The sequence below is a fragment of the Monodelphis domestica genome, chromosome 6 (assembly GCF_027887165.1).
Source record: "Monodelphis domestica isolate mMonDom1 chromosome 6, mMonDom1.pri, whole genome shotgun sequence".
Taxonomy (NCBI): domain Eukaryota; kingdom Metazoa; phylum Chordata; class Mammalia; order Didelphimorphia; family Didelphidae; genus Monodelphis; species Monodelphis domestica.
Window position 1 is genome coordinate 69,350,043 of NC_077232.1, and position 27,491 is coordinate 69,377,533.

General features: G+C 37.0%; 1 protein-coding gene across 4 annotated transcripts in view; it reads right to left on the bottom strand.

Annotated features, from left to right (window-relative positions):
• HPS5 (HPS5 biogenesis of lysosomal organelles complex 2 subunit 2) overlaps window positions 1–27,491 on the bottom strand; it is a 66,583-nt gene that overhangs the window by 11,188 nt on the left and 27,904 nt on the right. For 3 of the 4 annotated variants that reach the window (XM_007497009.3, XM_007497008.3, XM_016423404.2), the window contains 10 exons: window positions 18,583–18,671; window positions 15,470–15,648; window positions 13,603–13,761; window positions 12,745–12,901; window positions 11,283–11,406; window positions 9,933–10,082; window positions 7,711–7,782; window positions 6,279–6,853; window positions 4,302–4,422; window positions 2,951–3,106 (listed from right to left, as the gene is read on the bottom strand). In XM_007497009.3, the coding sequence (XP_007497071.1) occupies window positions 2,951–3,106; window positions 4,302–4,422; window positions 6,279–6,853; window positions 7,711–7,782; window positions 9,933–10,082; window positions 11,283–11,406; window positions 12,745–12,901; window positions 13,603–13,761; window positions 15,470–15,648; window positions 18,583–18,671 (1,782 nt within the window). The remainder of the gene's footprint in view (window positions 1–2,950; window positions 3,107–4,301; window positions 4,423–6,278; window positions 6,854–7,710; window positions 7,783–9,932; window positions 10,083–11,282; window positions 11,407–12,744; window positions 12,902–13,602; window positions 13,762–15,469; window positions 15,649–18,582; window positions 18,672–27,491) is intronic. The other variant, XM_007497010.3, reaches the window with a different exon arrangement.

A 27,491-nucleotide genomic window follows, 5' to 3' on the forward strand; every position in this document is an offset into this window, starting at 1 on the left:
ACAGCAAATGTCACTCATATCACAGCTGTCAGAGGAATAATTTAATTTGAATATTTGGTGGAAACTTAAGTATTGTCTGATCCAAAGTTTCTTAGGACTAATATGTAAATCATGGGTAGATCATCAACCCTCCCCCTTCTTCAGACAAAATGAGACTCCTTGGCAAATGTCTTTTGTTCTATGGGCCTCAATGCTCTCATTACTTAAAAAGAAAAAATTAATTAAATGATCTTCAGAGTTCTTTTCCAGCTCTAAATTATGTGAGTCAGTCTTAAAAGCAAGGAGGGAAAAATCCTATAATTACTCAACACCTACTCAGAAGAAAACTTTAACTCCAGGGGCATCGGAATTTCTCTATATTTTCCCAAAAATACAATTTGAAACAGAGGTAAGCAAGGTTGTAGACTACAGAGGGTCTCAGATTTCCATATTGTACCTCACTTCTATGTGATGCTTAGATTCCCCCACCTAGAACTTATCAACTCATCAACAAAATGGAAAGCCTCTTGTCAATATATTAACAGATAACTGAAAATCCATACTCAAAAAGTCACATGGATATGTCCTCATATATTTGTTCCCCCCTCCAATGGTACAGATCTCAACTCAGTCATAACTGTCTCTTCTATGCCTCTCTATACTCTCCCATAAGTTTACAACAGGAGTCCACTCAACCTGCAAGAGGTCTTCCTCATTTTCTCCTGACATGGTAAGTATACTAGTGGAATACTCTATCCATTTGTCATCCTTTCCCTTACCATGTGACCCATCCATCTGATTTTGCTATCTTACCTTTCTTTGACTGACTTTTATTCCTCTTCTTTAGAGTTCCTCATTGGTTATATGCTACACAGTCTATTTAAACCCACAATGAGCCTCTCTTCTGACTACTATATAATATTTCTTTTCAATTTTTCAGAGACCACAGTATTCCATGGTCCCACTGCTATACAGCTTCATTTACACTAGTATTTAAAAGATGGGCCTTTGGTTTTTAGGGGAAGCTTAGGGTCATCAAAGATACATTTTAATTCCTCAAATGCAATCCAGAATATTCTCCTTCTCCTGATCAACTCTAGATCAAACCCAAAAAACTCACTTTTCTTCTATACTATCTATCCCATGGTTATCCATCGAAACAATGCCATAACCTGAGCAATATTCTTTATCCACTAAGTCGTTTTAATTTGGCTGGTACAGCCAAAATCTTTTGAGGGATCAGATATCCTTCACAGAACTCTGTAATGTTGCAAGGCTAGATACAACCAGTAAAATACTATCTGTAAACAGGGCATTTAGAAGATTTTGCTTCATAGGAAATCCCTCTATACTGAATCCCCTCCACTTCAGTGCACATACTCTTTAGTGAGCACATATACCTCATTATTTTATGCCTTACCTGATGTGTATGATCAGAGGGTCATTAAACAGGGTTATTTGTGTTGTTTTATATTTCAAGGAATACTGGACAATTTTAATAATGGGAGATGCCTCATCAGAAAAGAACCTTTAAAGAACTCTTTTACTCTACTGAATCAAATGCTGTTTAAAAATAATAAGCATCGGGGCAGCTGGGTAGCTCAGTGGATTGAGAGCCAGGCCTAGAGATGAGAAGTTCTAGGTTCAAATCTGGCCTCAAGACACTTCCCAGCTGTGTGACCCTGGGCAAGTCACTTGACCCCCATTGCCTAGCCCTTACCATTCTTCTGCCTTGGAGCCAATAATACACAGTATTGACTCCAAGATGGAAAGTAAGGGCTTAAAAATAAATAAATAAGCATTAGATAGTACAACATAAAAGGAAAAAACCACAAAACTGAATGTTTTACAAAATTATAAAGAACTTGTTCCCAAAGAAGAGATATGAGAAAACACTTTCTCTTCCTCATTTGGAGAGGGAGGAGTCAGAATTAACATCCACAGCATTCTCCCCTTTTAGGATACAGTCATCCTTCACTATATCACAGTTCACTTACCACAGCTTTACCATATCATGGAGTTGTTTTTAAATATATCTAATTTTGTATCAGGGAGCTTTCACTACATTGCAGGATTTTGTGATTGCACAAGTTTGCCAACTTGAGATTATACACAGCACACTACTGGCTGATGGAATGAAAGGCAAACAACAATATGGCTGTGTTCTGTATCCTGGGCACTGATTGGCTCAGTGACTACATAAAGCCTTAAAATATATATAAATAATAAAATAAATATAATGCCACTACTTCGTGGATTTTTACCTATCATGGGGGTCTCTGGAGCATAACTCCCTCAATAGGTGAGAGACCACTGTTTTATTATTCTGTCCTACTGCCCATGCATGAGGTCTATAATCAAACAAAATATTTATCAGATGTCTACTACATGCAAGGCACTATTGAGAAAAGTTAGGCTGATCTCCATATAAGTTGGCTTGGAGTACTATGTGATATGGGGGAAGGCTTTGTCAAGGGGAAGTAGAGGCACCAGGCATTGTCAGCCTAACCGCTATCCTTAGGATTATGGGAAAACTGGATTAGTCTCTTTAGTAAACAGACACTATAATCACCAGGCAAAACTATCACCCTAGAATGACTTAAGCAAAAACATGGAAGACTAGGCCAAAGTATAGGGTTTATTCAAATAGTTCTGCAGCTTACGTGGTTAAGTTACATTTGGATTCCTAGCTGTCCAAATGACACTTAGCTGTCCAGCACTAAACATCCCTATAAAGTTTGATGCAATGGATAAGACATTAAAGATAGGTTACATTTTTGTTACAAGTTTAAGTTGGGACTACAATATCTCAGTTCACAGACCAGAATTAAATCCAGTCAAGTGTCCAAGTTTCTTCCTCAGTTCTGCTGCAGTTATAAAGGAATAATTGGGGGGGGGGGGGTGAGAGGGGGAAGGAGTGCAGCAGAGGGGTGAAGCTCCTCCAGGAAAAAGAAAAGCATTTGTCACTCACCTGTGATCTTCAGGCTTTGATTTCACAAGACTGTCCAAATACACTAAAAAATGGGCTGGATGATTCCTACAAAGCTGCATGATGTCTGACGGCATAATAGATGGAAAGAACTTGACCAGACACCTAAGGGCTTTTTCTCCAAACTTTTCATAAAGCCTGAAAAGAATCATAGATTCTCAAAAATGGTTCAAGACTCCAAAGGTCACTGGACCAATTCAAAGTATGACTCTCCTCTACTTCCTGGATAAGTGGTGATTCAACCTTCATTTGAATACTTCCACTGATAGGTGGATCATCACCACTTCCCCAAACAGCCCAATTGGTTTTTTGATAGGTCTAAGTTCTTCTTTATCCTGAGCTTGAATATATCTCTCTAAATTACATTGGAGTCCTGGTTCTACTCTTTAGAGACAAGAAGAACAAAGTTTGTGTTGGTTGGTTTTAATGTACAAAACAAAAAACCCATTCTTCTCCTCAATTCCCATTCCCATTCTGATACCCCATCTGCCATGCCAGCAGCAGGATTTTGTCCTCCCTCTACTATCCCTTGGCCATCTGCGTTCTTCACCCAACATGAGGCCTTGCTCTCAGCAAGTGCTAAACAAGCTAGATCTCTGATTTACATCTAGACAAAAGCCAGACCCACTTTCTCTAAAGTATAGTAACAAATGAGCCACAATTTTAGCTTAGTGCCAGAACTACCATATTACATAAAAGGTTTTTTAATTCAAAGAATATTAACAATGGTGTGAATTTAACATAAATTGTTCTCCTTTTCCCTTCTAAAAAAGGAAAGTTTTGAAAATCCATCTTGATCTTAAGCCTCAGTCCCACTTTTTTTATTGGGTATGCATATATACCATGGAAAAATGCTAGAGGCCTTGTGGTTCTCTGGTGTCCTAGAAGATGCTTGCCCCTTGTCCACCATGACGCCTGGTGTCCAGAAAACTGGCCTCTGATCTGGACTGAGGTCAAGTTTGTCTAACCAGGGAGACCCAGAAACTGGGATTATAAGAAAGGAAACTAAAGAAGCAGCAAGGTATTTTTTTTGAGGGGGCCCTTGGTATTTTGTCTGGGAACTTGGAAGGCATGCGCAGGCTTTGGCTATGAAGCAGCCTGCAGCTCTTTTGACTTTTCCTTGCACAATCATGTGACTGTTTTTTTCTCTCTCTCCAATCTGCTTTTACTATTTAATAAATAATTATGAATTAATATACAGTCTCCAGAGAATTTTAATCCTAACACAACTAATGATAAAAATTCTCAGCTATGTAACTATATGGAAGTTTAGTGACTGAAGAAAATGCATGTATTGTAACATCCCAGAAAGAACCCTGATAAGACAACCTACCTGATAACATGGACCATAAACAAAGGGTTGTCAGAAGAGGCCAAATCATCTAAGAACTTTAACACTGTCGGCATATCTCCAACTTCCATCTCTGAAGACACAGGACTGGAAAAAGCCATTTCTGAAAAACAAAACATTTGTCTTCCCTGACCTAGTAGTGGATGCTTAATGCATTCAAATAACAAATATTGAGTAAGTTCCTGTTATATAGACAATGTTAGGCACTATAGAAAGGATCGATTATCATCTGATCCCTATTCTCTAGGAATTTAGTTGAAAAGAAAAGGCATACACAAGGAAATTTTTAGAATCAATTGTGAAAGGTAAAATTATAAGGGAAAATGGCATTTTTAAACCTACCAAACTAAATTTCCAAAGGAACACTGCCCCCTACCAACTATCTCCCTGAGGAAGCCAGATTCTCATTACAAGGATGACTGAAATTGCTCAAAGCATCTTCAGAGACACCATCAGGGATTAGCGTTTTATTAATTTCACTGTTGGTCATTCTTCCTCCCCTGAGAGATTAAGTCATTTGACAAGGAAAAAGGAGTAGGAATAAAGGAGATGATGATACTATTTTGAGTAAAAAATATACAAAGTACAGAAAGCAAGGTGGCTCAGTGGATAGTCAGGTTTAGAGAAGGGAGTTCTTGGGTTCAAATCTAGCCTCAGACATTTCCTAGCTATGTGGCCCTGTGCAAGTCATTTAGCCCCCATTGCCTAAACCTTACTGCTCTTCTACCTTGAACCAATAAATAGTATTGATTCTAAGATGGAAGATAATTTTTTAAAAAATAAGCCAAGTATATAGTTTAGAAAATAATTTTGAATTCTAAGTTGTTCCAAAAATGCTTTGAATAATGGAAGGATTGTCCTAAGTATAAAATTCTAAAGCACATACAGAATAGTTGATTACTCGGTACTGAGAAAGGTTTTAATATATGACAACATAATTCTTGAGCAAAACTATTATTATAGTCTGTTACAGCTTATGTTTGTTTGTATAGTACTTCACATTTTATAAAGTGCTTAATATGAACTCTCATTGGTGCTCAAAACAACTGTTAAGTAAACAGCAGTAGAAAAGAGAAGGGTTCCTCATCTACCACTCATTGAAATACACCTCAGCTTCTTTTTTAAAAATTAAATTAAAACGCAGTCACTGGAACTATGCTGCAATCTAGCCATTCTGGAAAGCAATCTGGAACTATGCCCCCAAAGCTATTAATATGCATAATTTCTGACCCAGCAGTACCACTAGTTTATAATCAAAGAGATTAAAGAGGGAAAGGATCTATATGAACAAAAAGATTTATAGCAGCTCTGTGGTGGCAAAGAACTGGAAACTGAGAGTGTCCATCAAATGGAGAACGGCTGACCAAGTTACAGCATATGAACATGATAGAATATTACTGTTATTAAAAAAAGGATAAAGGTAATGGTTAAACCTGGGAAGATTTATATGAACTCCAATAAAGCTAGGTAGAACCAAGAAAATAATTTCTAAAATAACATCAATACTATAAAGATAACCAACTTTGCAAGATTTGGATATAGCCAACTATTATTACAAAGGACTCATAATGAAACAAATTGGCTACCTCCTAAAAGAGTTAACATATTCAGAATGCAGCTTGAGAGTTTTTTAGACATGGCCCATACAGGAATTTGTTTTGTTTGAGTAAGCATATTTATAAGGATTTGCTGTTCCTTCTTTCTCAATTCAATTGTGTTAGGAGAGAAGAGGAAGAGAAGACAGATCTTCATTTGAAAATTTTTTAACTAAAAATGAGGTAAAGAAAAATTTAAGAAAAAAATTTTAACTGATTTAAGAAGAAAAGGAAGGTTGTTGGCAAGGTAAAAGGTACTACAAACTTCTTTCTCAATTATTTTTTGAAATCCTACAATCCAAGATGCCATATTGCCTTTTCCCTCAATCTCTCACTCTCCAAGGTTAAAAAAAATCATTTTTACCTTTCAGTCCTTCAACATAAGTATCCCAAACCCTGGGACTGTCAGAATATCTAATCTTGGCACACTGCTTCACTCTTTCCAAGTCCAAGAGAAAAAAGTATTTTTTTATAAACTGACAAACAGGAATCCAGTGAATGGTCTGCTGTAAATCTTGATTTACGTCTACACATGTGACATTAGAACTAAATACACATAACTCTAGACACAGAGTTGTCAATTGAGCCAGATCCTTCTGAAACCCGTTTTCTATAAAATATGGAACATGTACTCGAAAAAGGTCATCTGATGATTCCCTCAAACTGTTTCCTAATTTGTGTGTTATTTTGCCTACAGAATTTTCATTATCTGAACAATTCCTTTGTTCTTGTCCAATGTTTGCTTCTAAATTTTCTTTTTTAGATTCACCAAGTAAACCAGGCATATCCTGGTCTGTCTTTGTATGCAAGCTGGCATTCTCTGAAATATTGAGAAGATCTTTCATTGCAAATGTTTCTTCTAAGTGTAAAAGCCACTCCTGTAGAACTAGTCTCAAAGATGTAGGTTGAAACAGAACCAGAGGATCTTGAAGCTTGAATCTGCATGAGAAGGAAGAATATTTCAGCAGAATTTAGGTAGACTTACTGGCCAAAATTCCCAAATATGGCAAAGTACTTATAGCAGTCTTTTGTCTGTCAGCAAAGAGGAAGAAACAAAATAAATGCCCATCAACTGTGGAATGGCTAAATATATTGTGGTACATGAATGTAATGGAATATGACTATGCTATAAAAAATGAGGAATGTGATGAATACAAAGAAGCCTGGAAAAATCTATATGAACTCATTCAGAGTAAAATGGAGCCAAGAATGTAGAGCCAATATACAAAAATCGAGCAGCATTTGAATGAAGAAATATGAGAAGACACTCCCAACCAGCCCCTCTGTGGAGGCAGATGGTCCACAGGTGTCACACTATACAAGTTTTTACATTTTCACTGTATTGATCAACTGTAATTTTTTTCTCTCTTTTTCTGGCTCTATAAAATACTATTTGTTATATGGTATGGCTCTAGGAAGGTATACTAGGGATAATTATGATGATATTAAAAAAAAAAAGAAAACCAGAAGACATCAATAAAAACTTTTTTTAATTCATTCCCACATTCCCCCCAAAAAAAATTTCAGAAAGACTCCAAAAAATTTAGGGACAAATAATCAAAAACTAAATAACTCCTACCTAATAAACACTACTATTAGATTTCAGGGCTTTTATTTTCCCAGCATGAAGATGCTCAATCATTCCCACTGAAAAGCCTAATACCAGGTTGAATCTCTCCACTGCCCTTTAGGTAAACCCATCCCAGATCCTTGGTGCAACAACTGCTGCTGGTCTCACAAAGTCTTTCCTTTTATTTATTATTCAGTGCAATGAAATTATGGAAGTCCTTTCTTACACTGTCTCAGTAGTTGCTACCTTGAGCTCTTGTAGCTTATCTTCTTCTGAAGACTGGCTTTTCACATCTGTCCTGAAAAGAAATAGAAAAGATAAGCAGGATGCCCACAGAAAGGTGGAAGTGTGGGTTTGGGGTATTTAACAGTAGTGCCAAAGTCCTATCTGTCTAGAGGTCCAAAGGCTTGGACCTAGTACTTCAAAGGGAATATCTGCAGCACAGATTTTTTGAGCAACCCTGCTGCGTTCTTAGTACTTTTCAAAAAGTTTCCCCCAATACAATTGGAGATTTTGACTTTAAATGATCACTCTATTGCAAACAGTAATGATATTTAGTGGATCCCAGTAGAATTGCTCATCAGCTCAGGGAGAGGGGAAGGAAAAAAGGGAGGGAAAAAATATGAATCATGTAACCATGAAAAAATATTAATTATTAATTAATTAAATGAAGAAAAATTTTTTTTTATTTTCCCCCAGGCCTCAGCCCATGGCCCTGCACTAGGTCCCACAAGTCAAGGAAGAGTGAACCCACAGCCAAAGTTCCCAGGACAGCACTCTCTCTACAGCAGCATCACAAGGACCAAATGCACACTGTCAGGTCAGGCATCTGTGGTAGCTCCCTCTGCTGGAGAGAAGAAAGTTCTAGATACTGTCTACCTCCAAGCCAAATCCCTGGAAAGTCAGCTGTCCAGTCTACTACAGATTAACAGCTCCTATTTTATTTTCCCCATCAAGCTGCCGGTGAATTACAACCAAGCGCCTAACTCCATCTGAATCTGTATTTTACTTAAGGGTTCTTTCAAAGTCATTAGTCAGAATGTAAGAGGTCAACATAAAAATTAATATTTAATGTATTTCACAGCAGGTAACATGAGAACAGAGGAAGAGAATAATGTTCTCCAGCCAATCAAGAGAGAAAAACCTCCCTCAGTCCAGGAAGTATTTTCCAAGTATCTTTGGTTTTATTTCTACTAGTTTTGCCTTCATTAGTATCCCCAATGCTTAGTATAATACCTGACACATACTAGGTGCTTAATAAATGCTTGTTGGCCTGACTCCCCTTATTCAAATTTATATAAAACTTTAAGATTAGAGTGTTTTATTACCTCCACTTTAGAGATGAGAACACTGACAATCAAATCAATTAGTGCCCTGACCAACAGGACATAGTGCAAAGCGAAAGGGAGGACATAAATAGGAAATCAATGCACTGATCTGGGTTGGAATTCTAAATAGTTTCTGAGGACAGAAAACATCTGTCAGAAGCCTGACCAAACTGACCTTTCATGCCTCCCTTTATGGTGATGACAGGACACTGGGGTCCTCAAATCCCTATCTTCAAATGAAAAGCACATATACTTCTTGCTGCCAAGCTCCTCTGTAATACAATCCTATCTGACCAGCATATAAGCAGAACACTATGCCAGAAATTAATAGAACAGGGGGTTGCTGTAGTTTTTAAGATCACTACATTTGAAGTCAGAGGTTCTCAGTTCAAATCCAGGCTCCAGTACTTATTTTCTGTTAAACCTTGGACAAGCCAAGTGATCTCTCTGGGCATCAGTTTCCTCATCTGAAAAATGATGAGTTGGATTTGAATACATCCACAGTCTCTTTCACATTTAAATGTATTCTCTGTGTGACTGACCTTAGGTAAGTGTTTCAAGCCCTGTAGATCTCACTATGGCTTTTCAAGCCCTCCAAGACCTAGCCCATTCCTACCTTTCCAGTCTTCTTAGTCCAGCATGTTCACTGACAGCTCCAAAAAAAGGAGGTTGGGCTAGATTTCTTGTAAGCTCTCTATTCATGCCAATAATGGCTAATAAATTTCCTAACCCAATCAAACTAGCCAGAAGGATGTTAAAGAAAGGCTCAAAAAAGGTAGCTGGTTGCGATGAAACACCAGACAACATTTCTGAGTCACTAATATACAACATTACATGCCAACAGGTAAAATCTCATCTGAACCTCACTGTACCATGACAAAGGTTTTACAGAAACTATTTTATACAAGGAAAATGAAGATGAAGAGAGATTAAATGACTTTTACATGAGTCACACAGTTATTAAGTGTCAGATTCAGGCCTGGCACTGTGGTCATTCTGAGTCAAAGTCAGCACTCTCTCTGTCAGTGACGGCACACCCAGACCCTGCTACTGTAGTTTTATCTCAGTTCAGCAAGCCAATTTTGCACACTTATCTAGGCTAACTATGTCTAAGACTTACTCATGTTGATCTTCCTGGGGACAGGACATTATGTTAGCATCCTCCTCATGGGGCTGCTCATCACCTGTGGCTTCAGGTCTTGTTTTTAAATCAGAACTTGAATGAAGGGTGCCAATCTTTTCAGTAGTTTTCCGCACAAAACTAGAAACACTGGAAGGCAAATGTCAAAAAGTTTATATGAAATAATTTCTGTGGGAATAGAAGATTTTATGTTTGAGGCTTATACCACAGCAGCTCCTATCACTCAGGTTTGACTTCATTTATTTAAAAAATATTTGTTTAGCATAATTTCATCAACCACACACTTCATCTCTAACCCATTTAAGGATCATGTTATAATATTTTACTTCCTTTCTTACTACTCTGTAAGGTTCATGAAGGCTAAAAATGTTTAAGTCATCTTTTCAACTTCTCCCAGTGTCATGCACATAGTAGGTCCTTAACAGAGGTTTAGTTATTTTAACTGAATTTTTTAAATGATCCTAAAAAAGACTTGTTGATAGTTTTAAAAAAATGTTATTATTTTATTTGATACATGCTTCAATATTTGTTTCGAAACAATCAAAGTGGGCTATGTGGCCACCTGTTCCCTTCAAGACAAACTAGAACTCAGAATTGTTTGGTGGTTATTTTGGCAACCCACTATTATAGCCATATCAATGATCAGAATTTATATCTAGTTAGATCTAGATGGTCATTTAAGCAGTGGCATAAAGGCTTTTTATTAAGACAAATCTGTGTATGCCCCTTCCACAAAGTATAAATACAAATACTAACCTATAGTTAAGCAAAAAAGTAAGAATTAGGATTAATTTCTCAATTTTGAATTCATGCTGAGACAAGATCCAAAAAAGGCCAGCAACAGCTTGAGAACTTTTCTTCCCTATTACTGAATCCAATAACAGTTTACAATTATCTACAAGAGGGAGAAAAGTCCCTACACATGCATCCTTTGTTTGCAAAAACCCACATGTATTCATCTGCTCACACATTTATTTAAGCCTATGTGAAGATAGCATCTTCCTGGCTAAGAATGCTAGAATTTAGGGGCAGCTAGGTGGCTCAGTGAATTGAGAACCAAGACTAGAGACAGGAGGTTCTGAGTTCAAATCTGACCTTAAGCTATTTCCTAGCTGTGTGACCCTGGGCAAGTCACTTAACCTCCACTGCCTAACCCTTATGTTCTTCTGCCTTGGAACCAATCCATAGTATTGATTCTAAGATGGAAGGTAAGGGTTTAAAAAAAAAAAAGAAAGCTAGAACTTTCTCCACTTAAGTTTTTTCTAAACATAGTGAAATGTCAATGTGATGACAATGGGCATTTTTTTAAGTGGTTGAGGAACAAGATACCTTTCCTTGACAGCCTGAAGAGAGGCGAGAGGAGATGAAGAACGAAATGATAATGGAATGCCAAATGGAAGAAAAGCTTCATTCCGATCTGACTCATCTGTCACTGAAGCATGAGATACAGTGTCTGACAAACAGAATTGGGGGAGGAAGGAGCAGTATGAAAAACAAAATTTGATCACACTAGAGCTTCCTGTCTTTAAAAAATAAAATTTTAAATGATCAAAGGAAATGAAAACAAAAACACAAATCACAAGAGACCTAAATAGAAAAAGATAAAATGCAAGTTCGTGGGATGGACCTATATTGCCAATTCATAAAAAGGTGAGACAATGAGCACTGAGAGATGCCCCTTATTTTCCTAACAATTCAGGCTCTTCCTCTACACCATCTGGTTGCCCTCTATGATGAATTAATCAAGAGTACTTATATCATATTCCCCTACTTAACTGTACAGTCCATAAGGGCAGAAACTGTGATCAATCTAAGTTTCTTATCTGCCCACCACCAGGCACAGTCTGCTGATCACACAGGAAATCCTTTGAATTGTGCCCTCTATCACCAAGCCTAAAGGGGCCTCAGAATCATAACTGAGATCACTTCTAATAGTTCATTAAATTTGAAATTTTTTGAACAGAGTAAAGGAAATAGCCCCTACACTAATCATTTTCCAATCCTTGAAGAGGGCTATGGTTCATGAGGAAAAATCTCCAAGGCCACTGAGTTATCATGACCTCTGTACAAATTTTCCTACCATCTAAATGGGTCAGAATTAGGAGACTGACTTAGCAGTATGAAGTTTTAGCTTAAAGGAAACCAAGAGAATCTACTTACATATAAAACCCACTCTTCCTAATCTTATAAGGGCTTAGCTGCCATCTGTCAGCCAAAGCAATAATGAACACACAGTGGAAGACTATGGGATGCAGAATGATGCAGACATTACCAATCACAGGCACTGTGTCATTTGGTTTTGCTTAAATGTTTCTCTTTCCCAGACAAGGGAAGGTCCCAAAGGTGGGGAGAGAGTATATCTAGAAATGACACTATTATAAAAAATAAAAGGCATCATCAATAAATCTTTAAAAAGAAAAGAGTGAAGTTAGCAAAAAATACAAATAAAAATGTTTTTTAAAGAAACTCATGGGATGTTGATTTTAAATGATCACTCTATCACAAATATTAATAATATGGAAATGGGTTTTAAACAATGATACATGTAAAACCCAGTGGAATTGCTCATCAGAGGTAGGAGGGGAGGGAAAGAACAAAAATCATGTAACCATGAAAAAATATTCTAAATTAATTAAAGAATGAAAAAAAATTTTTTTTTAATTTTTAAGAAATTAAAAAGAAACCCATGGTGGAAAATCATGGGTACCAGGCTAGTATAGACTGACATCAGAATTCCAAAGCACTTCCATCAATAGGCATCAGGAGGCTCCATGGCCTTAGGAGCCATTACCCTGGTCTGGGCGGTCTTCTTCATGATGTACAATCAATTCCTTTAATCTCTCATCTTCTGAAAGTGTCTGACTGTGAAGGGAAGAGTCTTCATCTGACTGGCTGCCTCTTCGACTAATGACACGATAAATGCCAGAATCTAAGATACTGAAACTTTCCTAAAAACAAAACAATTACATATAACATTTGATTACATATAACCAAATCACCATTTGGCTTAGTTGTGTTTTGCATTTTTTTGTATAAAAAAAGCTTAAAAAGAAAGAAGACCTCCACTTTCCATTATTCACTGAAAATTATCTTTAGCTTATTTCCTCTGTGTCCAGTAGATGCCACAGCTGAGCAGCAAACTGTTGAAGAAAGGTTAGGATTTCTATTCCATTTCCAACTGTTGGGAAATCACTTTCAACCTCTAAAAGAATCACTTAAACCCACTCCACATGATTTTTCCATAATGAAAATGGACACATATTATATTCCTTATTCTCCCAAAGGTCTGACAGTGATAGTGCATATGAAATGAGAAAATATACAGGAAGAATTTAAGCTTCTTTGAAAATAATTAGATCAACTGAATAGATGGTTTAAATTCACTAAAGGATCTATACAGCCTCAAAGGAAACAAAAAGCAAATGTATTGAGGAATGGAAATCAATAAATTCAGAACAGAAATACAGAACCAAGACTACCAAATGGCAATCCCATTTTGCTGGTCTTCAGCCAAAATAAGTGTCTGAAGAAAGCTATTATGAGGAAGGAAAGAAGGAAGTCTCAGGGATGTGACTCTAACTATGCTCAGCTTGATGAAAGCAAACCATATTCTACAATCAAAAAGTCTATCAATACTAAGCACACTTACATGCGAGGAAATGGAGCTTCTCCTACTGCTACAGGCAGAATCTAAAGGTTCCAATTTTGAAATCAATTCTTCTAGTTGAGCAATTAAGTTACTTTGGGTGGTGATGTCCAGTTGTGATTTCAAGTGCTCCAACTTGTCAATAGGTAAAGTTTTTCTTGCCTAAGAAAATTATAAAAAAGCATCCATTAATGTCTTTGCTAAGCTGCAAAGTAGGTTGGTTGTGGATCCCAGTGTTAGTTTAAGGATATGTATTCAAATAAATCATATGGTAGATAAGCCTAACCCAAATATCTTCTAACAATGCCCAACAAGGAGAAAAATGACTGAACACACTTAAGACAACTATTTTGGGAACAGAGGATTTAATCAGTCATAATAGACATAAAAATTATTCCCCACTTTTAAATCATTTCTGGTAAAAGAAAAGAAGACTTAAAAGATAAGTCTGGATTGAACTTTGTTTAAATTTTCCCTGTAAGTAAAATTTAAAGAACTATTCTACCCATCACCAGAAATGGTACTGCCCAGAGGGTCTTCTCAATCAGTCTTGTTATCTCTCATACAGAGATCATGCCAAGAGCCTATTGTTCTCCCTACCTAAAGTCTCTTCCCACATTTTAGGCCATTCTCCACAATCACTACCAAAGGGATTTTCCTTCAGCATAGAGAAAATGACATCATTTCCCTACTTAATATACTCCTATGGCTCCCTCTTGCTACTGGGATAAAGTATGTATTCAACTCTTTAGCTTTTCAAATCTTTCATAATGTAATCCCAATGTCTCTTTCTACCTTCCCAACAAATATGATCTCTTCTATCCACATACTCAGCCATGCCCTATTGTAGGTTCTCACACCTGGACTATTATAAGAGCTTTCTAATTCATTTCTCTTTCTCAAGATTTCTCTACTCCAATTTATACTCCACAATTCTGCCAAACTGATTTTTCAAAAAGCACAGAATTAAGCTTCTCATCCCCCTAGTCAATAATTTCCAGTGGCCCCTATTGCATCCTAATAAAATGTAAAATGCTTTGATCTTTAAAATCTTCATAGGAGGCAGCTGGGTAGCACAGTGGATTGAGAGCCCTGCCTAGAGACAGGAGATTCTAGGTTCAAATCTGGCCTCAGACACTTCCCAGCTGTGTGACCCTGGGCAAGTCACTTAATCCCCATTGCCTAGCCCTTACCACATTTTTGCCTTAGAACCAATACACAGTATTGATTCCAAGATGGAAGGTAAAGGTTTAAAAAAAAATTTTTTTTAATAAATAAAATCCTTCATAACCTGACCTCCTCCTACCTCTCTAGTCTTGTTACCTTGTATTCCTGCTCCATGTACTTTATAATCCAGCAGCTTATGCCTCGTTACTGTTCTTTGCACACAATATCCTATCTCCTGACCCAATGCCTTAAAATTGGCTCTCTCCTCATTGCCTCCTCTTGGCTTCCCCAGTTTCCTTCCTATATCAGATCAGGACCTCCTATATCTGCTCTCCTCTATATGTCGCTCACAGAGGCCTTCCCTCTTGGATTATTTTGACCTCTGCTTTCTCTATATTTTACATGCAAATAGTTGTTTCTGTGTTGTCTCTCCCAGTAGGATATGAATTCCCTGAATGCAAAGGCTTCATTTTTGCCTTTCTTTTTGATCTCTAGCACTTAGCACAATGCTTGGCAATAGTCAATGCTTAATAAATGTTTGTTGACTGACAATACTGGGCTTCAGTCAGTAGGATACCATCATGAATGGAAAAGACTAAGACAATAAATATTTAATAAACAGGTAGAATCAATGAGACAACCTATAAGGCTAGAAATAGTGACAACTTTTGATTCATGAAACTAGATTGGTTCTCTAACTTACTCTGCTGAGGATGATAGAGTTCTGGAACAAACAGCAAGTATGGGTAGCCAAGGCCCACAAGCCTCTTCTAAGCAAGCGATCCACACAGCGCTCCACGGACAATAGAAACAAATGTGAGACTTTTCCATTCATGTGTAGACAGAATAGCTCATTCCTGTAAACAGCCACATCCTGAATATCTTTTTAAAAAATTAAAAAGATTCATCATTAATGCTGCTATCTTATCTGTAGCATCCCAAGTATATTATCATCTTGAAAGTATTATTCATGTATTGATCTTGTAACCTAAGTGCTCATATACCAGACATAGGGTCATGTTACTTCTTGATTATTGTATTTCTAAATCTTCAGTCCAAAGGTCAAAAGAATTCCTGGGCAGGATATTAGCTAACACAGGGTCCTAGCTACTTCCTTGTTAGACTACATTCCATACCAAGTCACATGTTTGATTAACCTCCACCTCTATGATTTTATGGTTGTCAACTGAGTCAATGTTAAATCCTATGCCATGTCACATATTCATTAAATATCTCCCACTTCACATTCCTGTATTCTTCAATAAAAGTTTGGGAATAGGGGGCAGCTGAGTAGATCAGTGGATTGAGAGCCAGGCCTAGAGACGGGAGGTCCTAGGTTCAAATCTGGTCTTAGACACTTCCCAGCTTTGTGACCCTGGGCAAGTCACTTAACCCCCATTGCCTAGTCTTTACCACTCTTCTGTCTTGGAACCAATACACAGTATTTGATTCCAAGATGGAAGGTAAGGTTTAAAAAGAAAAAACATTTGGGAATATGTGCAGCACTCTTTCTCAATACTATCAGAGGAGCAAGCATGATGGAGCCCATGTTTTTTAACTGGGCCTCTGAGTCTTTATTCCTTTGTCTGTCTGTCTGTCTGTCTGTCTGTCTCACTCTCTCTCTCTGTCTCTCTCTCCATCCTTTATACATTTTCCCTCAGTTCCATTCTCCTTCTCAGGTTTCCACCCACAAATATATTAATTTATGGCTGCAAGCAGCTACATTATCATTCCAGGCAAAGTTTAAATGATGCACTTTGAGATAAATTTAAGTACAAGGTTATAATGTACACTGAAAAATTCCTCCCAATAAAATATGACAAGAGAGGGAGGTCAAAGGATGGTTTAGCTGAATTTATATAAAAAGAAACAGCACTGGTTTGGGGATAAAATACAGCCTCTGAAGACAGATGAGAGTTCAAATCTTGTCTCTGGTATTTATTATCTATCTGATGTTGGAAAGTCAAAGAATCTCTCTGGGACACAATTTCCTCACTTGTAAAGTAATGAAACTAGACTAGAAGGCTTTTGAGGCAGCTAGGTGCCTGAATTTAAGTTCAAATCCAACCTCAGACACTAACTTGGCTGTGTAACCCAGGACAAATTACTTAAGATCTGTTTGCCTATTTTTCAATTGTAAAATGAAGATAACCAGCAGCCCGGAGGATAGCTCCAAGGGTTGTTGTGAAGATCAAATGAGATATTTGTCAAGCACTTAAAAAAGTGAATGGAATAATAGGTGCTTATAAATGCTTGTTCCTCTCTTTTATCCCTTCCTTCCATATTAGGATCTATGACCCCATGATCTTTATTGCAATAGTTATTAGGCAATCAAAAAAGATTAAAGCAGCAGCATATGTAAACATAATCAACTGTGTATTCCCTTACTTCAATATCAAGCAAATTACATGAGATTGTAAAAGAGAAGTAATGACAAACCACCTTCTATCTCTGTGGAATAAGAATTCATTCATTTAAAAAGAAGTAGTTTATGTAAAAGTTCAGGTTGTAAAAGTTTTGAGGTAGCTGAAGCTTAATATGCAAATTACTTTGAGCAAATTTCTAGTAAATAAATGTCTCAAAGAAGAGGGAGTCTTGGAGGGGTTTAAAAACTATCTGACAGAGAGAATTTTGAGGGAAACATAATTCCCGGAATGACTGTTACCTTTCTCTCATTTCTTTTCCATAAGTCAGGAAAACAGTAAAGAAATGAGAAAGTAACACAATCAAGGACTCTCAGTGATCAAGAATGCTAATTCTACTCATTCCCTTACAAACTAGGCAAACTCAATAGATTGGCCATTACATCTGAAAGGAAGCCATTACCTGATCCCCAAGCTTCCCTGAAGTCCCAAAATAAAACTCAGAAGGGTTTCTAATTAAAGGTATAAAGATTCAGGGAGAATTTAAGTAAGTTATTTATACTCAAAATTAATGGGAAAACAATATAAAATTGAAGGTTGAATGAGGAAACTTAACGATTGGTAAGAAATGTATCATGAAACAATCTACTAAGTATCAACCTTATTCAAAAAAAAAAAAAGAGACATTTCAGAAGTTCCTTTCTATAGGTGATATGGAGGAAATGACCATATAAATAATGAAGATAATCAAAAAGCAGGTGACAAATATTATTTCCATCTTTGAAGGACTAAGGACTGGGCAGTCTTGCTGGAGCAGCAGGGTCTCTGGTGAAGAGGCATAAAGCTGCAGGTGATAGGCAAGCCAAACACCCTTACTGCTCTTGTTTGCAGTCCAGTGTCCTCAGTGTTCATCCTGGCAGCATCTTGTTTTGAGATATAACCTGGCAGATGCTTCCTGAGGGGCTGTAGCCACAGCTATTCAAGGCACAGAAAAAGTTCTTGATATAAAAACCTTTGGCACTGGCAAGTTGTTCTGCATCAGAAACTGATGTGATTTTATTGACACAAAAGAGGCATTGAATATCTGTTCGGAGGCTGCCCCCTAAGGACCACAGGACTTTCTCATCCATCCTAGAGCTGAAACCTCAGATGTTTGTTCTACATTAAAATGTCATGCTGTTCCATTTGTTCTCCTTCAGCTCAGCAATGATTTGACCATAAAGGCTTAATAAGTGATTTTTCATTCATTCAAGAAAAATCTCTTTACAGTACTAAACCTTTCACTGAATAGATTATTAAACTGAGAAATCCATGAAGACGGAGTAGGAACCAAATCTTGTTCATTTTTAGATCTCTCCCATTGCCAAACACAGGCTTCTATAAGAAGGCAATTTAAAACATTTATTGAATAAACAATTTTAAAAGTATATAGTAGCACAAAAGTAAAGGTTACCTTTGACTTCACTCCAAAGAAGAACTTGAACATTTTGGGGAATGAAAATATAAATGCCTCTTTCATTCCAAGTCAAGACATAGTGTTCACTGCAAGAAAAAACAAAGGAGCTAAAAGTGTTGGCATCCATTTCTGGGGCATTAGGATACACAAATACCCAAGAATTCAGACTCTCACATGACAAAACAAGGCAAAATCTACAGGTGCAGCAGACCATTGGTAATCTAGCTAAAAAAAGTCATGCTAAAAATACTGATTCAATCTATAGCTGTGCTTTTTGCAGTGGCAAAGAATTAGAAACTAAAGAAAATTGGGAAATGGCTGAATAAACTGTGGTATATGATGGTGATAGGATACTATTGTGCTATAAGAATTGATGAATAGGATGACTTCAGAAAAAGTCATTTGACTTTTTGACAGTCATGACATTGACAGTCATGACTTCAGAAAAAGAAAAACCTACATGAACTGATGCAGAATGAAATAAGCAGAACCAGGAGAACATCATACACAGTAACTGAAACATTATGGGAGAATCAAATGTAATTGACTTTGCTACTAAAAACAATGCAATGATCTAGGACAATTCTGAGGTATTTATGAGAAACAATGCTCCACCTCTAGAGAAAGAACTACTGGAGTATAAATGCAAATGAAAACATATGATTTATCATTTGTTTGTTTGGATATATGATTTGGGGTTTTGGTTTTACAAAATTATTCACTAACAAAAATGAATAATATGGAAATGGGTTTTGTGTGATAATACATATAAAACCCAGATTGAATTGCTTGTCAACTTCAGGAAGGAGGGGAGGGAAGATGGGAAGGAAACAACATAAATCATACAACTTTGGAAAACATGGGAAAATTTGTTATTAAAATAAAAAGAAAGATAAAACATTAAAAATTAAAAGAAAAAAATAGATTCACTGAAACTTAGTCAAACACAATGGAAATTCTAAATTATAAAGAAAAAGATGCCAATCCAAGAAATCTTTTTGGAAAGAAAAAATATCTTTGAGAAAAGGCTTGGGGAATGATCATAAAATAAAAAACGGATGATTTGAATTCCATACAATTAACTTTTTATATGAACAAAATCAATGTGACTAGATCAAAAAGGTTTCAGTAAGTGAAAAGATATCTGTGCATTCAAATATCTGTTACAAGTCTGCTATCCAAGATTTGTAAGGGAACTGACACAAATATGTAAGACCAAGAACCGCTCTCTAATAAACACATTGTCAAAAGGTATTCAGTTTTTCAATAGGAGAAAATCAAACAACCTTATAAAAAAATGCTCAAAATGCAAATTAAAACAAATGAGGTTTCATCTCACATCCATCTAATTGACAGACATTCAACAGGATGATAATAACATGATAATCATCAATGTTGGAGACACCAAGAGTAAACTGAAAATTGATATTCTGTTGAGACAACTATGAAGCAGTCTAATCAACCATTCTGGAAAATAATTTGGAATTATGTGAAAAAAGTTCCAAACTTATTCATATCCTTTAAGGCATTAACTCCATTCCTGGACATATTATTAAAGGAAATCAAAGACTCAAAAAAATGATCTTATATACACCAAAATATTCACAGAAGTACTTGATGTGGTAGAGGGAAAAAATGGAACCAAAAGTGGGTATCCATAAACTGGGAAATAATTAATCAAATTATGGTAAATAGAAGGGTATCCACTGCCACAGAAGGAACTGATGGAGGCTGAATGCAGATTGAAGCACACCATTTTTCACCTTATTTTCTTTATGAGTTTTTTTAATGTGTGTTTTCTTTCACAACATGATGAATATGGAAATATGTACTACATGATAGCACACATATAACTTATACCATGTTACTTGCTGCCTCACAATGAAGAGAAGGGGAAAAAATAAAGGAGAAAATTTGGATAACAAAATGTCAGAAAATAAATGTTAACAAGTATATTTCTGTGTGCAATTGGGGAAAAAAATACAAAACAGAACAGAATGTTACTGAATCAGAAGAAATATTGAATAAGAATAATTCAGAGAAACATGAGATAACTTGTATAAAGTAAAGCAGAATGGAAAAAGCAAAACCAAAAGAACAAAATACAGCATTTTGTGCATCTAGCACACAGTTGGCCATTAATAAATGCTTATGGTTCCGGGTAAACATGGCGGCAATCTAGATGCGAATTTCTTCCTCTTCCCCCGAACTGAACGACTACCACAAAAGAGCATAAAAATCATCTTTGGAAGATCAGAGGGACTTTCCAACAACCCGCAACAATGAAGGTACATGGGGTTTGAACACTTCCAAACTATAAGAGGGAGAGAAAGCTCGCTGCCAAGCGTGAGCTGAGCTGAGCTGCCTTCCCCCACACTGGAGTAGGGACCAGCTCACTCACCGAAGACAGCGAGTGAGTGAGGAACATCTCTGCAGTGAGTGGGGAGCACTCCAGGGTCCTTGAGATATAAAAAGGACTCCCAGAGAACTACCCCTCAGAGCAGTTTCACTAGAGAACATGCAGACCAGACCGCGGGGGCTCCTGCAAACTGCGAAAGCCCGGAGACTCTAGAAACGGACGGAGGCAAAATTGCCTCCTCTCCTCGCTGAAGTGAGGGTGGGCGGGGGCACTCCAGGGTCCCTGGGAACTAACAAGGACTACCAGGGAACTACCCCACGGAGCGGTTGACAGGGGAAGCCTGCTCAGGGGAAGCCTGCAAGCATGGGAGAGAAGAGACCACAGACCACGTGGGCGGGCGCACCAACAAACTCCGGCGTCTGAGAAGAATCAGCCTGCAGCAAAAACATCAATATCTGCCCATTTCACTCAGATTTCTGACCACCAAAGGGATAGCTCAGAGTGCCCAAGATCAACCCTCCAAGAAGAAGTGGAAAAAAGTGACTATTGAAAACTTTTATGGAGGGAAAACAGACGAAAAAGAAGATGAAATGCAAACAAAATCAAAACACACCCAAAAAAATGGAAATTATCCACAAGCTCCGGAAGAACTCAAAATGGAGCTTATCCAAAAGATGGAAACCTTCTGGCTAGAAAAATGGGAACAAATTCAGAAAGAGATCTTCAGCCTGACAGACAAAATCTCATAATTGGAGAAAGAGCTGGAAGCCTCTAACAGAAGGGCTGATCAAACTGAAAAGCAAAACCACTCCTTAAAGACCAGAATTAAGCAACTGGAAGACAGTGATCTTGCAAAACAGCAAGAATTAATGAAGCAAAGTAAAAAAAAAGATAATGAAATAGAAGAAAACATAAAATATCTCACTGACAAGGTGACAGAACAGGAAAACAAAGGAAGTAGAGACAACTTGAGAATCATTGGTCTACCTGAAAAACCAGAGATTAACACAAACCTCGATGCCATACTACAAGAAATCGTCGAAGAGAATTGCCCTAATGTTCTCAAACAAGAGGGCAAAATAGAAATTGAAAGAGTTCACAGAACACCCTCGATACTAAATCCCCAAAAGACAACCCCCAGGAATTTAATCACCAAATTCAAGACCTTCCAAACTAAGGAGAAAATATTACAAGAAGCTAGGAAGAGAAACTTCAGATACAGAGGCGCATCAATAAGGATCACACGTGACCTTGCAGCGAACACGATAAGAGACCGTAAAGCCTGGAACACGATATACAGAAAAGCAAGAGAACTGGGTCTTCAACCAAGAATCAGCTACCCATCAAAATTGACAATATACTTCCAGGGGAAAGTATGGGCATTCGACAAAATAGAAGATGTCCAAATATTCATAAAGAAAAGACCAGAACTCAGTGGAAAGTTTGACATCCAAACACAAAGAACAAGAGAAATATGAAAAGGTAAATATGAAAGAAAGGAAAAGGAGAAAAGTACTTTATTTTTTCTTTTATTCAAACTCTCTTCTATAAGGGCCACAATTAGATCAAATTATATATATTAAGATGGGGGAAATGTGTGAATCTTAAATTCTCTCAGACTCGTGAATCTTAAAAACTCTCTCAGACTCTACCTTAGAACATTTAGTTAAGGCTATTCCCCATTTTAAACAATGGAGGTACTTAGTCAGGAATGTATGTGAGAACTTTACATTACTCCACCCATACTTAAGCATACTTTAGGGGAAGATAAAGTTGTAAACTCCTTACTGAACAATGAAAAGTACTTAACCCATACTTAAAGTAAAGCTAAAACCCTTAAGCTGGGTCTATTTTTAGATTTAATACAAAAAGGTGCTAAGTACCTATGAAGGTCAAATTAATCACTAAAAGTTCACGCAAGCTTAGCAAGAGGTGTGAGGTTTTAGTCTACCCAGAGAAGGTGATAACAGGTGTGAATTACTCAAAAGTTTTAGTCTACTCAGGTGTGAATTAAGAATGATCAGTCCTTTGGAAAATGTTTACTGTAATTGGTAGATATGAAAACTTAGGGGAGGTGACATAGGAGAAAATTCTCTTTAAAGGGAGGTCAGAAGGCCTCTGAAGTAATTCAGCTTAAGAGCTGAATTAGAGGCTGGTCTCTCTCTCGGTGGCTGAAAGAATTCAACCTTGGAAGCTGAAGTGGAGCTCAGGAGCTATACTGGAGAGTCTCTCTGAAAACTAGAGTTTTGCTTGGAAGGATCTTGTGGTGAGTTGATGAAAAACTGACTGATCTCTCTCTTAAGGCTTAAGCCTAGACTGGCCTAGGCTGGCCGAGCCCTTTTCTCATTATTTCCTCTTACTCTCTCTCCCTTTTTTTAATTCCTTAATTTGTATTAATTAAAATCTCCATAAAACCCAGCTGACTTGGGTATTTCATATTTTGGGAATTTTTTCCCATGGCAATCACTTTATTTTTAATATAAAATCAAGACACTAAAAAATTATCTTTATGCTTTTGACAATTCAAAGTCTTGAAACCATATTTTCGCAGTCACAGTTTAAGGCAACCACTCTTTTAACTGTAACAAATGTTACATGCAACTTTCAAAAATTGTATGCATTAATAGAGTAATCAAAAGAATTACTCATAGGGAAAGACTGGGGCATTAACATGATTTGGAGGGGAGGAGAAAAAAAAGAAAGAAAAAGGAAAGGGAGAATCAATGAAGGCACTAAGATATACTTGAAGAAATAGAAATAAATTAATAGAACAATCTTTGTCACACAAAGATATACATGGGAAGGGGAGAGGAAGAATTCTCTTATAAAAAGGAGAGGAAAAGTGCTAATTGGTAATACTAAAACCTTATTCTCAGTGAAATAAACTCTGAGAGGGAAGAGCATCTAGATCCATTGGGATCTTGAATTCTATCTTATCCAACAGGGCAATAGAGAAGGGAAAACCAAGGGGGGTAGGGAACACAAAAAGGGAGGGAAGGAGGGAGGAAGGGGAAGGGAACAAAAAGGGAGGGGCTAGAAAGGGAAGCATAACAAGGGAAGCGACTAGGGGGACTGATTTAAAATAAACCACGAGTTCAAAAGGTAAGAGCAAAAGAAGAAAGATCAGAATTAGGGGAGGATATCAAAATGCTGGAGAACTCTCAAATGACAATCATATCACTGAACGTGCATGGGATGAACTCACCCATAAAACGTAGACGAATAACAGAGTGGATTAGAATCCAAAACCCTACCATATGTTGTCTTCAGGAAACACATATGAGGCGGGTAGAAACTCACAAAGTCAGAATTAAAGGTTGGAGTAAGACCTATTGGGCCTCAACTGACAGAAAAAAGACAGGAGTATCAATCATGATATCTGACAAAGCCAAAACAAAAATAGACCTGATTAAAAGGGATAGGAAAGGTAAATACATCCTGATAAAAGGGAGTATAGACAACGAGGAAATATCACTAATCAACATGTATGCACCAAATGGTATATAGCACCCAAATTTCTAAAGGAGAAACTACTAGAATTGAGGGAGGAAATAGATAATAAAACTCTACTAGTGGGAGATCTGAACCAACCACTATCAAATTTAGATAAATCAAATCAAAAAATAAATAAAAAATAGGTAAAAGAGGTGAATGAAATCTTAGAAAAATTAGAGTTGATAGATATATGGAAAAAAATAAATAGGGATAAAAAGGAATACACCTTCTTTTCAGCAGCACATGGCACATTCACAAAGACTGACCATACACTAGGTCATAAAAACATGGCACACAAATGTAGAAAAACAGAAATAATTAATGCAACCTTTTCAGATCATAAGGTAATAAAAATAATGATCAGTAAGGGTACGCGGAGAGCAAAATCAAAAATCAATTGGAAATTAAATAATATGATACTCCAAAATCGGTTAGAGAACAAATCATAGGAACAATTAATAATTTCATTGAAGAAAATTACAATAGTGAGACATCCTTTCAAACCTTATGGGATGCAGCCAAAGCAGTACTCAGAGGAAAATTCATATCCCTGAATGCATATATTAACAAATTAGGGAGGGCAGAGATCAATGAATTCAACATGCAAATCAAAAAACTTGAAAGGGAACAAATTAAAAACCCCCAGAAAAAAAACAAATTAGAAATCCTAAAAATTAAGGGAGAAATTAATAAAATTGAAAGTGATTAAACTATTGAATTAATAAATAAGACAAGAAGCTGGTACTTTGAAAAAAAAAACAAACAAAATAGACAAGGTACTGGTCAACCTAATTAAAAAAAGGAGGGAATTCCCTTGTTGCCACTTTCCCAGTTGCCACTTTCTACCTCCCCCAAAACATCTTTCATACATGTTTTTTCCACTCACACAGCAACCATCCTAATTCAGGCTCACATCACCCCCACCCAAACTATTCCAACAGCCTATTCCTGGGGCTCTCAACTTTTAGACTCAAATGCACTCTCTACACAGCTACTAAAATAATTTTCTGAAAGCAAAAATCTGAACATGTTACCCTCCTGCTCAAGAATTTCCTAGTGGCTCCAATTGCTTCTAGAATAAAATATAAGTTTCACAATATGGCACTAGCCTTTCTTCCAGACTAATTCCTTCTATTAACATCCATCATGTATGCTTTTCTAGCCAAACTAACAAATTTGCTTTTTTTTGCATCCCAACTACCATCTCTGTGCCAGCTGATCCCCATCCCTGTGTATTGATTTAGAATTGTGAACCCTAGAGACTACATTTCCCACAATCCCCTTTTGCTGTTTGTGTGACTCCTTACATGGATGGAGTTGTGAGTTTCCATTTCCGCCCACGTGGTCTCTTGGGCTGGTATCAGCATGAAGGAAGGAGAGGCTGTTTGGCTTTTCTCTGTTGTTTTTTTTTAAATTTCTCTGGCTGTTTTTAATTTCTCTCTGCTCTAAGTGGATTTTAATAAATAGTATTAAAATAATACTTGAAGTGTTGAATATTAATTTTAATCTTTACACCTGAAATGTACATCTTCTCCTCTACCTCCTAGATTCCCTCCTTTCCTTCAAGACTCCCTAATGATATCACCTCCCAGGAGAAACTTTTCCTAATCTACCTGTCTACATTTGCCCATTTCTCCATAAATTATCAATTAAATCTCCACAAGGATACTGTTTACATGTTGAATCTCTCCAACACAGTAAGAACATTAGCCATAAGCTCCTCAGAAGAGAGGCTGGTTTTTTTTTCATTTTTCCCTTTATATTCTTGGGGCCTAGTACAGTGACTTTCATATAATAGGTACTTTAAAGTACTTTTTGGACTGAAAAGATCAGAAAGTAGGCCAAAAATAACAATGACAACAGAGCAAATAAATTGACATTAAGAGGCAACAATACTGTTCAAATACAATGATAGATATTAGTGCCATATTGTCACACTAAAGAACATATCTTTCCTTTCTGTCAACAACAGTTAAACTATTTTGGGTGGAATTTAAGTTTTGTACAGCAGTTTACTTGGTTGTCGGTAAGTGCCTTAGGCCTAAACAAGATGCACTGATTGTTTTTAAAAAAATATAAGGCTACTTCCCAGTGAATGCTAGGCAAAAACAATAACACAAACATCACTAAAACCTACGTGGGGTATCAGAGAGGCAGAAAAGTAGAGTTCTTCTAAAGATATAAATATTAAGCTCTTAAGTAGTAAGCCCCCAACATGGATTTCTTTGAGAGATCTTTTTAATTGGGAAATGAAAAATTGTGGATCTAGAGTTATTTGAAAACTGAAATAGAGGTCTGCAAATGTCAAACAGTTCTAAGGCCTCTTGGTTCCACTAATTGTGGAAGAAATAGGAAGAGCCTGCAACAAGACTGGAATAGCTGGGACTGCAGAGCTGTCATTCAAAAGGAGAACATTCTGATTTGAAATGTGACCAGGAAAAATGGTTGGAAGAAAAGATGAGACCAACTGAAGTCTGAAGTCTTTAACCTTGAAGACAGAAAGGAGAAAGGTCTCTTGGCTTTGGAGACAGAAGAAAGAAGGACAAAGTCCAGCTCTCTCTGATTTGCTCTGTTGTGATATAGTAACTAACTTTCAGACCTATCAGCCCATTTTCTCAATTTGAATTATATTCCACCATCCTCCAACCTAAGACTCATTCTAGTATTAGGGAAACCTCAAACCCTCTCTCCCTCCATTTCTTATCTTTCCTTTCTTTCCCAATAAACCCCTTACTTAATTTATTTGAGACATCATAAAACTCACCCTGAGTTGATTTAAAGAGACTAATAGAAGAACAACAGGAGGGGGAGGGAAGAAGGAAGGGTGAAGGGGGGGAGGAGGGGAGGAAGGGAAGAAGATTAATAGCCCTGATCTTTAGTTATCATTTACCATTCAAATAATCTCTTATTATAATTTGGCACCCCAGATGGGACACAAACCCACAATCCCAGGCTTAGGATGCCAATGCCATATCAATTACATGGCTTATACAGATACTGATTATGAATGGGAAGGAACATAGTAAAGAACAAAATGAGGGGAGATAGATAT